Raw genomic sequence first — 13,348 nt, forward strand, 5'->3', positions numbered from 1 at the left:
GCTGGAATTTTGGGGCTGATGCTAGGAGTTTTTAAATTCATTGGCACCTTTGATGAATGGCCTCTCTAGTGAAAAACTACTAAGAATGCCCAGATGGGATTTGGACCTAGCATTTTAACCTTGTATATCCTTGTACAAAAAATTCAAAGGGAGACACTAATTGGATTTAGTGCTTGGAGCCCTAATTTTATATTTGAAAGTATGGGGAAAAATGGAAGTCATAGGATAAACTCTGGCGAAAGGACAAAAGTATTTGAGATGAGTTAAGTATGATGAAAAAATACTCATATTTACTTGATAATGGGGTGGGAAAATGGAACTCTTTCAGTAGGTTAATCTCCTTTCTTTTTCACCTTTCTCTTTCCAAAATACAGTCACAGATTTGACTTCTTACAGCTGAGAAAGGGCCTAGATGAAATGTTTCACAGAAGATGGCAGGATTTAGCGTAGTAGTATGTTTTTTTTGTTAAACTGAAAATTGTCAGTATGTTTAATTGGTTTATCTTTATGAAGTAGGACAAGTATAAAACTTTTGAAAAGAAACTTATTGATAACCCTATTAAATATAACAGGTTAGGAATACTGGTAAGAGTGAGAAATAAAAACATTTAAAAATTAAAATGTTTGATGACAGGAGAATTCAAGGTTAGTATAGGAAAGATCAGTGGAACTCCAGAGCATTCATGTGATTAGTAGACAGAGATATGTTGGTAACCTTGACAAGGACTGTTTTGGTTGGAGGTATGAGGGCAGAAGTCCAATTTACATGAGTTCAAGAGAGAACAGGAGGAGAGTTAAGTAGAGCTACTAAGTACTGATAACTCTTGAGGATCGTTGCTATGAAGAGAGTAGAGTAATGGAGTAGTAGCTAAAGAGCAGTGTAGGGCTATATGAGAAATATAGGAAGAGGGTTTTGTTTGTTTGTTTTTTGAATTCTTTTGTTTTTTTAACCCTGGGAAATATTATAACATGTTTGCCTGTAGATGGATGTGGTGCGTTAAAAAGGGAAAATTTAGTCATGTAGGGCAAATTGGGGGAAATTTCTGCAGCAGCACTGACTTTAGGTTGGCAAGAAGGGATGGGCCACTGTATAATTTCAGGAGTTGTATTTAGAGAAGAGCACGGGCCTTTCATCTATTGTAATAGGTGGTAGGGCAGGATATATGGAAATAAATATGGGTAGGTCATTGATGTAATGGTAAGAGAGGTGGAAGTTTTCTTCTAATTGCTTCAGTTTTCCAGGGAATTTTCCAGGTCTTCAACTGAAGAGTATCTGAGAAAGGGGGAGAAGAAATGAACTAGAAAAATGAAAAAGGAAAGAGAGCTCTAGAAGACCGTGTATTTCAAGAAAAACACCTGACCTGCTTTGCATATTTATATTACCCACTTAGCCCTTAAAGTTATTATTGGGATCCCGATTTTACTCTTTTCTGTGTTTTGGAGAGTTACTTCTCTCTTATCTCTCAATGCCATTGAGTGGTGATGGTGTGGGGAGATTAAAAATAGTTGTTTTTTAAGCAAGTTAGGTAATATTTTGCCCTAATAACAAGCTAATTAAGCAACATAGTATTTTTTGAGGGTTTTCTATGTCCAATTACAGCCCATCACTCAGTTGTATTTATTTGTATTAGCAACAGTGTCAAAATTAAGTAATAGGACTATTGATATTCTAGATTTCACTTTGGTCTTCTTTTCATTTTTTAAAAAACATCAAAAATTTTTTTCTTCTTCCATTAGATGTTCTTAATAGTTGCTCCTCTTTCTGTCCTCTACAACTGGAAAGATGAACTGGATACATGGGGATATTTCAGAGTCACTATATTACATGGTAACAAAAAAGACAGTGAACTTATTCGTGTAAAGCAGAGGAAATGTGAAATTGCTCTGACAACTTATGAAACGCTACGCTTATGTTTGGATGAACTTAACAGGTAATGGAAATAATGGGAATGATTCATTAATATTCTGCTTACATCAATTATATTTATCCCTCTGTATTGTAGTTTTTTAAAATGCTGTAAATATTCTTTAGCTTGATTTAATTTCATTTCAGAATTATTGAAATATATAGTTTATAATAACTTACTCTCTGAGAAGGAAAAACTTCCATCAGGTTTTCTACAGTTTCTTCCTTTTTTCCTCTTAAACTCAATACAGGATACTTTTCCAAACAATGCCCACACAAGAATGATAAAACTTGTCCTGAATCTCATGTACAACCTTTTATGCATATGGTGCCTCTGGTCTAGGACAGTGATTTTCATGAATAATTTTAATTATGGTAGTCTGTTGTGAATGTGTGGTGGTAAAAAACACACACACTCACATTCACACACACATACATATGTTGAGAACTACTGTGACCTAGAGTGTAAGAGGGAAGTGGCTGGGAGACACCACCAGTGAGGTAAGCAGGGAACAGATCATGAAGAATATTGACAGCCACTTAGAGGATTATGGTCTTTATCCTCAGAGCAATAGAGTACCCCGAAGTGTTTTCAGCAGATATATGACAAAAATGATCAGATTTGCTTTTTATAAGTACCCTAGTTGCTATATGTGCAGACAAAGGAAAAACAGAATGGATGCAGAAAAAACCAATTAAGACTCTTGTCATGGGCTGAATTGTGGCCCCAAAATCCCCCAATTTACATGATCAGGTCCCAACCCCAGTACCTCAGAACATAACTGTATTTAGAGATAGGTCTTTAAATAGGTGATTTAAAGATGATATCATTTGAGTGGGGCCCTTGTCAATATCACTGGTAGCCTTATAAGAAGATAAAGAGACACCAAGGACATGCTCACATAGAGGAAAGGATATATGAGGACACTGCAAGAAGGCAGTCATCTGTAAGCCAAGGAGAAATGCCTCAGAAGAAACCAAACCTGCTGACTCCTTCATCTTGGAATTCTAGCTTCTAGGATTGTGAGAAAATAAGTTTCTGTTGTTTAAGCCATCCAGTTTGTGGTATTTTATTTTGGCAGTCCTGGCAAACTAATGGAAGGCTTTTATAACAGTCTGGTCAAGGGACCATAGTACTCAGGTCTAAACTCTTCATGGTTGTTCCAGCCATAGCTTGGACCCTGGTAAAGTCATTAACTTTGATCTACTTCTAGTTTAGATTTCTGCCTGTAAGGATACAATTTATACCTTCTAGGTGAGGATTAAAATGTGGCACAAGAAAAAGTTACCTAATAAGTCTTTAAAATGTTAAAATATAGTAATTATAGTCATTTGAACTATTGTTAATGGAGTTAATGGTATTCCTCCCAAAGTTGATAGGAGTTTAGAAAACCAAGTTATTTTTAAAAGTGATGTTTTCAAATTGGAATTAAAATGCTTTGGCATAAGATAAAAATGAAGTCAATAGTTGTCTCATAAATTTTATAAGCACGAAATATATTTAAGAGTAAAAAATGTCACAAATTAGCTATGTGGCTTTGAGTAAATAAGCTCATCTGGAAAATGACAGGATGAATTAGATCAGTCTTTGCCAATACTAGCTCTTCAAACCCATCTAGAGAGTTTTCATAAAACCAACTTTAATGAGGTTTAATTTGCGTACAATAATTTATACCCATTTTGAGTATATACTTTGATGAATCTTGACCAGGGGTTGGCAATAAAGAGCCAGGTAGTAAATATTTTAGGCTTTTGGGCCACATACAGTCTCTGTTGCTGCTGCTGCTTTTTTATTTTTACAACCCTTTAAAAATATAAAACTATTCTTAGCTTGCCGACCATTCAAAAGTGGCCACAGACTGGATTTAGCCCACGGGCTATATCTTGTTGACTCCTGGTTTTGACAAAAGGAAACAAGTGTAACCACCATTCCAAATAAAGTATAAAATATTTTTGTTATCCCAGAACTTCCCTCTTACCTCTTTACAGTCAGCCCTACCCCACCCCAGACAACTACTGGTTCTGATTTCTATCACTATAGATTAGTTTAAGCTATTCTAGAGTATCATGTAAATGGAATTATATAGAAGGTACTCTTTTTTGTGTCTGGCATCTTTTGATCAGCATATTTTTAGATTCGTTCATGTTATTGAATATTTCAGTGGCTGTTTAATGTTGAATTGTATTCTGTTTCATGAGTATACCACATTTTGTTACCCATTCATTTGAAGATGGATATTTGGGTTTTTCTAGTTTTGGGTTATTATAAATAAAACTTCAAGAAATATTTGTGTGTAAACCTCTTCTGGACATATATTTTCATTTCTCTTGGGTTAATACCTAGGAGTAGAATTTCTGGGTTATATGGTAAGAATAGGTTTAATTTTGGAAGAAACTGCCAAACCATTTTCCAGAGAGATCGTACGATCTACCACTCTTGAAAATTCCAACTAGCAATGTAGAGAATTCATTCAGTTGTTTCATACCCTCACCAACATTTGGCATTATCAGTCTTTTTTGTTTTTAGCTATTTTAGTAGGTATATAGTGGTATCTCATTGTAGTATGATTTGCATTTTTTGATCCATGTACACTTGAAAATGTTTATTCTACAGTTGTTGGGCGCAGTGTTCTGTAAATATCAGTAATACCAGGTTGGTTAAGATATTGTTCAAGTGTTCTTATCTTTACTGATATTTCTTTTTGGTTGGTTTACAATTTCAGAGAGAGGAGAGTTGAAATCTTCAGTTATAATTGTGGATTTGTTTATTTCTCCTCAGTTCAGTCAGTTTTCAATTCATGTATTTTGAAGCTCTTTTATTAGGTGTACATGATTTTATATTTTCTCCTGATGAACCGATCCTTTTATCTTTAAAAAAAAAGTCCCTTATCTTGACGCATAGCCAATGGAGTTTTCTTATGCTTACTGCATGTATACAGTTGTTCACCTTTTTATTTAAACATATCTGTTCTTTATGTTTGAAGTGAGTCTCCTGTAGTTAGCATATAGTCAAGTCTTGCTTTTTTATCTATTCCGGTAATTCTTGCCTTTTATATGGGGCATTTAGACCATTCACTTTTAATATAATTATTGGAAAAGTTGTATTTAGAGCTAACATTTTTGTCATTTCTGGGATTTGATTTTACCTCACTTTACAAGCTAATAAGTTAGCCTGTTACTGTTTCGTGGATGCTGGTAGAAGACAGAGTAATCTGAGGCACGGAGAGGTTAAGTAATTTGTCCAAGCCTACACCACTAAGTCAGTGGCAGACATGAGGTTTGAACCTTGACCACCTAACTCCAGACCTTGGGTTTTTAACCAAAGTACTATTCATCCCAAAAGATGTTCTGTAGTTAAAAAAAGGTAATGAGTTAGTTTACTATAGCACCAATCACATTTTAATTTTCTTTAATCAGGTTAAAAAGGAGATGGTGGGGACTTTGCCACCATTTAAGTGTTCTGTCCCCCAGTCCTTTTATTTAGGATTATTCTCATACACAAATTATTCTTGCCTGAATCAGTTATTTTATTGGTTTTGAAAAATAATGTTTTCCTACTTTTATCATTTCTTCTACATTTATTTTTTTTCTTCTATGCTTGTTAATCATATTATCCTATAAAGGAAAGCTTTCTTTCATTAATTAGGAATTAACTACAATTTTGACTTTGAAAAGCAAGATGAATGCTTGATTCTTTTGCTTTAATTACCAGTTTTCAGAGTAAGAAGCTAATACAATGGTCATCTAAAATGGTGACAAAATTGATCACCCCTCTCCCTCCTTTTTTTTTTAAGTACCATTATGGCTTTATATAATTGAGGTACAATTGACATACCATAAGATGTATTCATGTAAGTATAGAATGATTTTTAGCACATTTATAAAGTTGCACTGTTATCACAATCCAATTTTAGAACATTTTCATCACCTCACAAAGTTATTTGCTTATAGTCAATCCCTGCTCCCATCTCCAGCACCAGGCAACGACTGATCTGCTTTCTGTCTCTTCAGATTTGTCTTTACCAGAAATTTCATGTAAAGGGAACCAAACAATATGTAGTCTTTTGTGTCTGGCTTCTTTCGCTTAATGTAATGTTTTTGGAGTTTATCCATATTTAGCATATTTTAGTAGTTTGTTCCTTTTTATTGCTGAACAGTATGCCTTATTTTGTTTGTCCATTCACCAATTGATGGACATTTGGATTGTTTCCAGTTTTTGGCTATATGAATAATGCTGCTTTGAGCATTCACCTACAGGTCTTTGCACATAACTTTTTATTTCTCTTGGATAGATACCTAGGAATGGTATTGCTGAGTCTTATGGTAAATATATGTTAAACTTTTTAGGATATTGCCAAACTGTTTTTTAAAAATATTTATGCTTTCCCAAAAGCAGTATATGAGGATTCTAGTTTCTTCCCAGCCTTGCCAATTTTTTTTTTTTATTACAGGCATCCTGTAGTGGTATCTCATGGTTTTAATTTGTATTTCTCTAATAACTAATGATATTGAGAATCTTTTCATGTGCTTATTTATCTTCAAATAGACATTTGGTGCAATTTTATTAAAATCTTTTGCCCATCTTTTAATTGTGTTGTTTTAAATTGTGTTGAGTTGTAATTGGTTCTTTATATATTCTATATAAAAGTACTTTATCACATTATGATTTGCAAATATTTTCTCCCAGTCTTTCCATTATCTTGATGGTGATTTTAGAAGAGCAAAAGTTTTTAACTTTGATGAAGTCTAATTTATTAAATTTTTTTTGACTATGCTTTTGGTGTTATAGCTAAGCAACTTATGCCTTACCCAGAGTCATGAAGATTTTTTCCTATATTTTACAAATTTTATAGTTTTATCTCATTTTTAGGTCTATGATCTATTTTGAGTTAATATTTATGTATGGAGTGAGGTAAGGGTCTAAATTAATTTTTTTCATATAAATCCTGGGTTTTTATTTATTCAATTTTTTTAGACTCAATTATTGTCATTATTCATAATGATGCTCAAATAGTCCAATTAGGCTGGCTGCTATGCCCTTTGGACATGTCCCCATTTTATGTCTTTGGATACATGGGTGCTTTCTGGCTCTTCAGTATGTCCCCTGTTACATGCCTGAAATTAACCATTTCCCTATTTTTCTGTGGGGCTCTGATTCCTTTTACTGGATTGACCACTATGGATGCTCATTGCTACCTTTTTGGTAGACAGAGCTATGCAATACAACTTTTTAAAATCATGAGTTTATATTGATATTTTTTCATTTGGAGTTAACATTGCAAGTTTCTCTTCTTTGTATTTGTTTTGCTGTTTTGTTGCTTTTTTAAAAAAAAATTTTTTTTTGGTCCTTTTAGTGATGTTTAAGTGAGACTTTTCATTCCAACATCATTAAACAGATTTCTATATCCTTTCATCTTCTTCATACACATTTTATTTTTGTGGGCTGTCTAAACCTGTGACCATTTAACTAATTAGGTAAGAATCCAATGAAATCATCAAAGAGTAAAGAAAAAAAACTCCAAAACATTGGTAGAGAAAACTGCTTTCTAAAAATTCTACGGACTGAGAAAGGGAAGTTTTGTCAACCTTTCCCCCCTTTTTTCTTAATTTATAGTTTGGAATGGTCAGCTGTCATTGTGGATGAAGCTCACAGAATCAAGAATCCAAATGCTAGAGTAACAGAAGTTATGAAAGCTTTAAAATGTAATGTCCGCATTGGCCTCACTGGAACTATTCTTCAGAACAACATGAAAGAATTATGGTGTGTTATGGACTGGTGAGTGAAAACACTTTTAAAAGAAAATTATTTAATACTTCTTTAGCTTAATGTTACCTTGTTTGCTAATGGTTAGTTTCTGAAAAAAACAAAAGCAAAACCAAAATGATCATTTGTCTATTTACAGAAGTGTCTGATCCCAAACATGGTATATGGAGTAGAGAGTCTCATGAAAACCTACCTTTATATATATCACTCTTGCCCCCTGAAGTAATTATATGTACTAACTTACCAATTCCATCATCCTCTTATAGTAATAAACTGATATTGTCATAAAGAAAGAACATTCTGTTTTCTTGGCTTTTTGTTTTTGTTGTCATTAATAAACAAGTGACTTAGAATAATTCTTAGAAGCAAAAAGAAGTCAAAGGTTTTCTTTTTAGGTGATTTAAGAAAGCCCTCACATTTTTCTTATTTCCTTTATAAAGGGCTGTGCCAGGACTTTTAGGTAGCAGGATCCACTTCAAGAAGCAGTTTTCTGACCCAGTAGAACATGGTCAGAGACACACAGCAACGAAAAGAGAACTGGCTACTGGTCGAAAGGCCATGCAGAGGCTTGCAAAAAAGATGTCTAGCTGGTTTCTCAGGCGGACCAAGATTCTTATCAAGGATCAGCTGCCTAAAAAGGAAGACCGGGTGAGAACTGTATTTGTGTATATTATTAATTTCTTATATTTTTTTTTCCTGAAAAGAAAAAAAATCCTTTTTAACAGAAAGTCTCCTTTGGTACTTTGTGTATGTAGTTTTTTGCGTTTTACTCTGTGTGGAAAAGAAACCTGTTACATGCAGAATTTCAGAAAACATTAATTGAACCCAGTTGTTTTCCATAACTTTACTAACCTGTTAGCTAACAGGTTTATTTTTAGTATACGTTAAACTAATTTCTCATCAAGGCTTTTGGTACAGTTCTTCTTAATGAAGAAGGAGGAGCTTCTCTCCCTAATGTGTTTTCCATTCACACTTTGTCCTTCCTCTGCTGTCTACCGTCTACCACCCAGTATATTCTTTGGTACCTTAATTCTACCTATAGGACAGAAGTGGTTAAGAGCTTTTTTTTTTTCTTTAATAAATTTGTTTCTTACAGAATGCTATCTGCAGTTACTCAATTAACCTAATTTTTAGAATTTGTAGGAAAACTACATTGTTATTTGTTTAAGAAAATTTGAAGAGTTGACTAAGAATATTGTTTTTTAATATAGTGGTCTTCTTAAGTTTTTAATCTTGTGGTTCTTCTAACTTAGGCAATGGAATAAATTACTATGAATTCCATAAATTACTGTGAACTAAATCTAATCAATGTCTCGAATAAGGGCAATCCTATCAATTGCCCTGTGATCTTAGTATACCCTATTGATTATTACTTTAAAAAGATAGATTTGAAAGGAAAATATACTGATATGTAAGTTGGAGAAATTGATACAACATACGACTTTTGATATCTATTTAAAGCAAATATTATTACTAAATTCAGATACTTCATGAACTGCTACTTTTAAAAATGTCTTATGCAATTTTATGTATATCATTTAGTTATCTGTCTAGCAGGAACAACAAAAAAGCCAATATGTAAAGGAAGAATTGTGCATAGAGGTTTAGAGCTTGGGCTCTGGAATCAAGTACTATGGGACTGAATCCTGGCTCCCTACTTAGGAGTTTTGTGGCTTGGAGCAATTTGCTGAAGCTCTCAAACCTGGGTTTCTTCATCTGTCAAATGGAATGATGATAACGGTGCCTGCCTCACATGGTTGCTCTGAAATGCGTGTGCAAGAAATATTTAGTAAATGTTACTATTTAATAACAACTAAAAGTACCCTCCCTACTTTAATCATTGACCACCATCTTGCATATTCTTTTTGTTCTTATATGTACTTTCATTTCAAGGTTGGGGTCAAGGTGTACTTAATATTTTAGATACACTTTATTTAAAAATCTGGCAGTACTTTTAGAGACAACCCTGTATTTGCTTGGATACACATTTGTCTTTTTGTTGCAATAGTATTCTCTTGTAGTGATATACACATACAAATATTTATAAATCGATGGTTTTTCCCTCTTGCTCACATTCCTCAAAGTCCTGCTATGGGCATATTTAGTTTTATGCTTTTATATACAGCTATATGTAAAAGAATTTTACCAATTTCCAGTGCTACCAGAAATATAAGGTAAATTGTGTCCGTCATAACTTAGTGGCATTGTTTTATCATATTTTCTTCTTTTATTGAATTTGGGCATATAATAGCAACTTGTATTTGCTTTAATGTGCATGTAATTTATTCTTATCTTTATTAATCTTAGGAATTTATAGTAAGATATTAAATACAAATAGTGTATTTTCAGTTTTCAGTAGTATAAATTTTAAATTTTTTTCCTAAGTTTTCCAGAAAGTATTTCAGAAAGCATTAATTATTCATATCATTGTTCTGAAATTTTCCTTTTTTTCCTTGTTAAGTTTTTTGTTTGGCCTAAACTTTAATAAGTTATAGGCTAATATAGAACCCTGAAAAGACCCACAATATGTTGAAGGAAATCACATAACTTCTTTTTTCATATAATGATTCCTTTTAATTTAAAAAAACAATCTGTATGATGTTTATTTGAAAATAAAATTATGATTTGTATAGTCTAGGGTGGGGTGGGAAGCAAAGAATATAGGAGAATTGGAAGATTGGGAGAAATTGTCATAATGATGTAACTAGAGGAATAAAATTAGTTATGAGCAATTTTCACTGTTATAATCTATGAAATCCTATCGCTTCTCGGCCTTTTGGCTAAGATCAAGTATAATCTATGAAATCCGATGTGCATTGTGATTATTATTATTGCTATGAAAAAGATACTAGTAATTATCTTGTATTTTATCTTGGCAGATGGTGTATTGTTCTCTGACAGATTTCCAGAAAGCTGTCTATCGAACCGTGTTAGAAACAGAAGATGTGACTTTGATACTTCAGTCTTCTGAGCCTTGTACCTGTAGCAGTGGCCGGAAGAGGAGAAATTGTTGTTATAAGGCAAGCATTTTAGTATGGTGTTTTTACTCTCTTGCTTCTGATTATTTGGTACTCTCTTCTAGTGTCAAAGTAAGTAGCAGATAGTAAAATGACTTTTCCTCAGGCGGTTCTTAACTTTAGAAGCTATAAGTTTTTAAAAAAGGAATAGTTTTCAAAAATATTTTACAGTATCAAATAGTAATCACATACAAAATACAATATTCAGATATATTTTCAAAAAATTAATTTTTGAAAGTTAGTTGCAATTTCATATTCTTCCTCTCAGCTTTTATTGGGAAGTATCCTACTTTAATCTTGAAATTTCACTTAATTTTCAGGAAGTTTCTTATCCACTAAGAATAAATTAGCTTATTCTTTGATTGTAGGCTTAAAATATTCTGATGTTAGATTTAGGGTCAGTTTAATAGAAACCATTTATCAGTAGAATAAAGAAAGTATACTTTTTTAGAAACAAATTCATTTATACTTTTTTACCTTCCATCTATACTTCCTGCTCTTTTTTCACCTCTGCATTATTGTTTTCTGTCACATGTTCATGTACATAGAAGAATCCTAAGTCAAATTTATCTAGATTGATATTTACTCCACTTCCCTTTTTTCTAACAGCCCGGTTCTTAGGAAACCTTGGAGTGTAAATGAGAGGAGAGAGTAAAGGTGTCCATGTAGCACTGCTGCTGCACCACAGAGTTCTGTCATTAGGAAACTCTAATGGTAGCGTTTCTACCTCTGTCATGAGCATGAGTACTTTCTGGAATGAGGACTTTCTCCCCTCTTTTATTAAAAATAGCATTGTATTATGATGCCCTAAAAGTATGATTCCGCATTAGTGGTTCATGGATATTTTGTATAAATAGTTGAGCATCATATTCTTAGAATTTATTACGCCAAAAGTAATCAAATGATAAATATTATCATAAGTGATATATTTTATGATGTAAGCAGTTACATGTAATATATTCTCTATATTTTTGTGGTTACAGACCAATTCACATGGTGAAACAGTAAAAACCTTGTATCTCAGTTACCTTACAGTCCTTCAGAAGGTAGCTAACCATGTCGCACTACTGCAGGCTGCTAGCACCTCCAAACAGCAGGTTTGAGTTGGCTTTTTACATTTCTTTGTGATGCTATTGGCATAAATATTTTACATTTGGTGTAAAATTTCTTAGCTAAATATCCTTAAGGGTTTTTTTGTATGAAATTTAAGAGAAAATTGACTTGCCTGTTTTTTAAATTCAGATATCTAGGAATATATGCACTTAAGTTTTTAATCAATGTGAGAAAATTTAAGCTTAAATTAAAATAATAACTCTTTTTTTGGTGGATCGTTGGTGCAAGGATCCAAACCCTTGTCCTTGGTGTTTTAACACCAAGGTCTGACCAACTGAGCTAACCAATTAGTAAATCTTCTTTATGCCTCTAATAATGTTCATGTATTTATTTTCCCTAATATCCTTTGGTATAATTACTAAATAAAATATTTGATGTCAGTTCTATTCTACTCTAATAATGTGTCCAATTATGTTTATCTAATCTGGGTAAAATGAGGATTTATAACAAACTGTATATTAAATATTAAGGCTGTTTCCCAAACTGGCAAAACCCAGTAATTTCTAAGTTTAGGCATCTAAATGTAATCATTTAATTTGGTCATTTCAGTTGTGTTTTGTTCTAGAACACAGCATAAATAAAAAGCCTTTATGTAATTGTTTTATATTTTCTTTTTGTATTATAGTCGATGCTGTTTAAATATAATGTTGAAATCCGAAAAGAACTTAATTATTGTTATTTGAGAGTACTCTTTACTCTTTGGGCAGTATTTGGCTCCTGGTTTTAGAAATCTTAAAAATGATAAAGTTCATAGCCATATCATTAAGAATTCATCAAAGTCATATATATTTAACATATTATTTTAAGATTTTCTGATTAGTCTGACTTAAAGAAGGAAAATCTTCAAAATAGTAAATTCCTTCTAAATAGAATTTTTTAATAAACAATTTCAATTTATACAGGTTTAAGTATGTTAAGTTGAAATCCTTTTCTTCTACCTTTTCCCCTCAAGGAAACACTTATCAAAAGAATATGCGATCAGGTATTTTCCAGATTTCCAGATTTTATGCAGAAAAGCAAAGATGCAGCCTTTGAAACACTTTCTGACCCTACATACAGTGGAAAAATGAAGGTAAATGCTCTTCTTTCAGGTTGCATACAGATAGAGATAATATACAAGATATTTATCCAGTGTATGACAGGGACAGCAACTCAGAACAGGTACTCAATAATTCAGAAGCGGCTGTGGCTGTGGACAGCTGGTATAGTTGTATCAGCATTTACTAGCTCACTGTGAACCCTGTATACAAATGTGTGCACATGTGTGTTCTCAGTAGCAGTTGCATCAAATACACTTCAGACTTTTCTTATGGATCTATTGGACTTATGCCCTCTTAAAATGTATGCTGTTATTACATATATAACAGCTTAAACATAGCTCCTCAAATGTTTAAGGAGATACTTACTAGAAATGTTATTTACATTTGAGGAACTATGCTAATGCTAGACAGGAGGGCGAGGATAGGTATTAACTCGGAATTATAGAAAAGAGCTTCTTGAAGTGTTCAAGGTAGGCAAATGAGTTTTCTGCTTCTAGTTTTTACTTGC

At 32.8% G+C, this 13,348-nt stretch overlaps 1 protein-coding gene across 8 annotated transcripts in view; it reads left to right on the plus strand.

Annotated features, from left to right (window-relative positions):
* The window catches only part of ERCC6L2 (ERCC excision repair 6 like 2), a 158,226-nt gene that overhangs the window by 34,277 nt on the left and 110,601 nt on the right, over positions 1 to 13,348 (plus strand). For 7 of the 8 annotated variants that reach the window (XM_063109443.1, XM_063109445.1, XM_063109448.1 and 4 more), the window contains exons 4-9: positions 1,738 to 1,931; positions 7,521 to 7,682; positions 8,111 to 8,318; positions 10,550 to 10,690; positions 11,671 to 11,784; positions 12,753 to 12,872. In XM_063109443.1, coding sequence (XP_062965513.1) covers positions 1,738 to 1,931; positions 7,521 to 7,682; positions 8,111 to 8,318; positions 10,550 to 10,690; positions 11,671 to 11,784; positions 12,753 to 12,872 — 939 coding nt within the window. The remainder of the gene's footprint in view (positions 1 to 1,737; positions 1,932 to 7,520; positions 7,683 to 8,110; positions 8,319 to 10,549; positions 10,691 to 11,670; positions 11,785 to 12,752; positions 12,873 to 13,348) is intronic. The other variant, XM_063109441.1, reaches the window with a different exon arrangement.

This window comes from Cynocephalus volans, chromosome 10 (assembly GCF_027409185.1).
Source record: "Cynocephalus volans isolate mCynVol1 chromosome 10, mCynVol1.pri, whole genome shotgun sequence".
Taxonomy (NCBI): domain Eukaryota; kingdom Metazoa; phylum Chordata; class Mammalia; order Dermoptera; family Cynocephalidae; genus Cynocephalus; species Cynocephalus volans.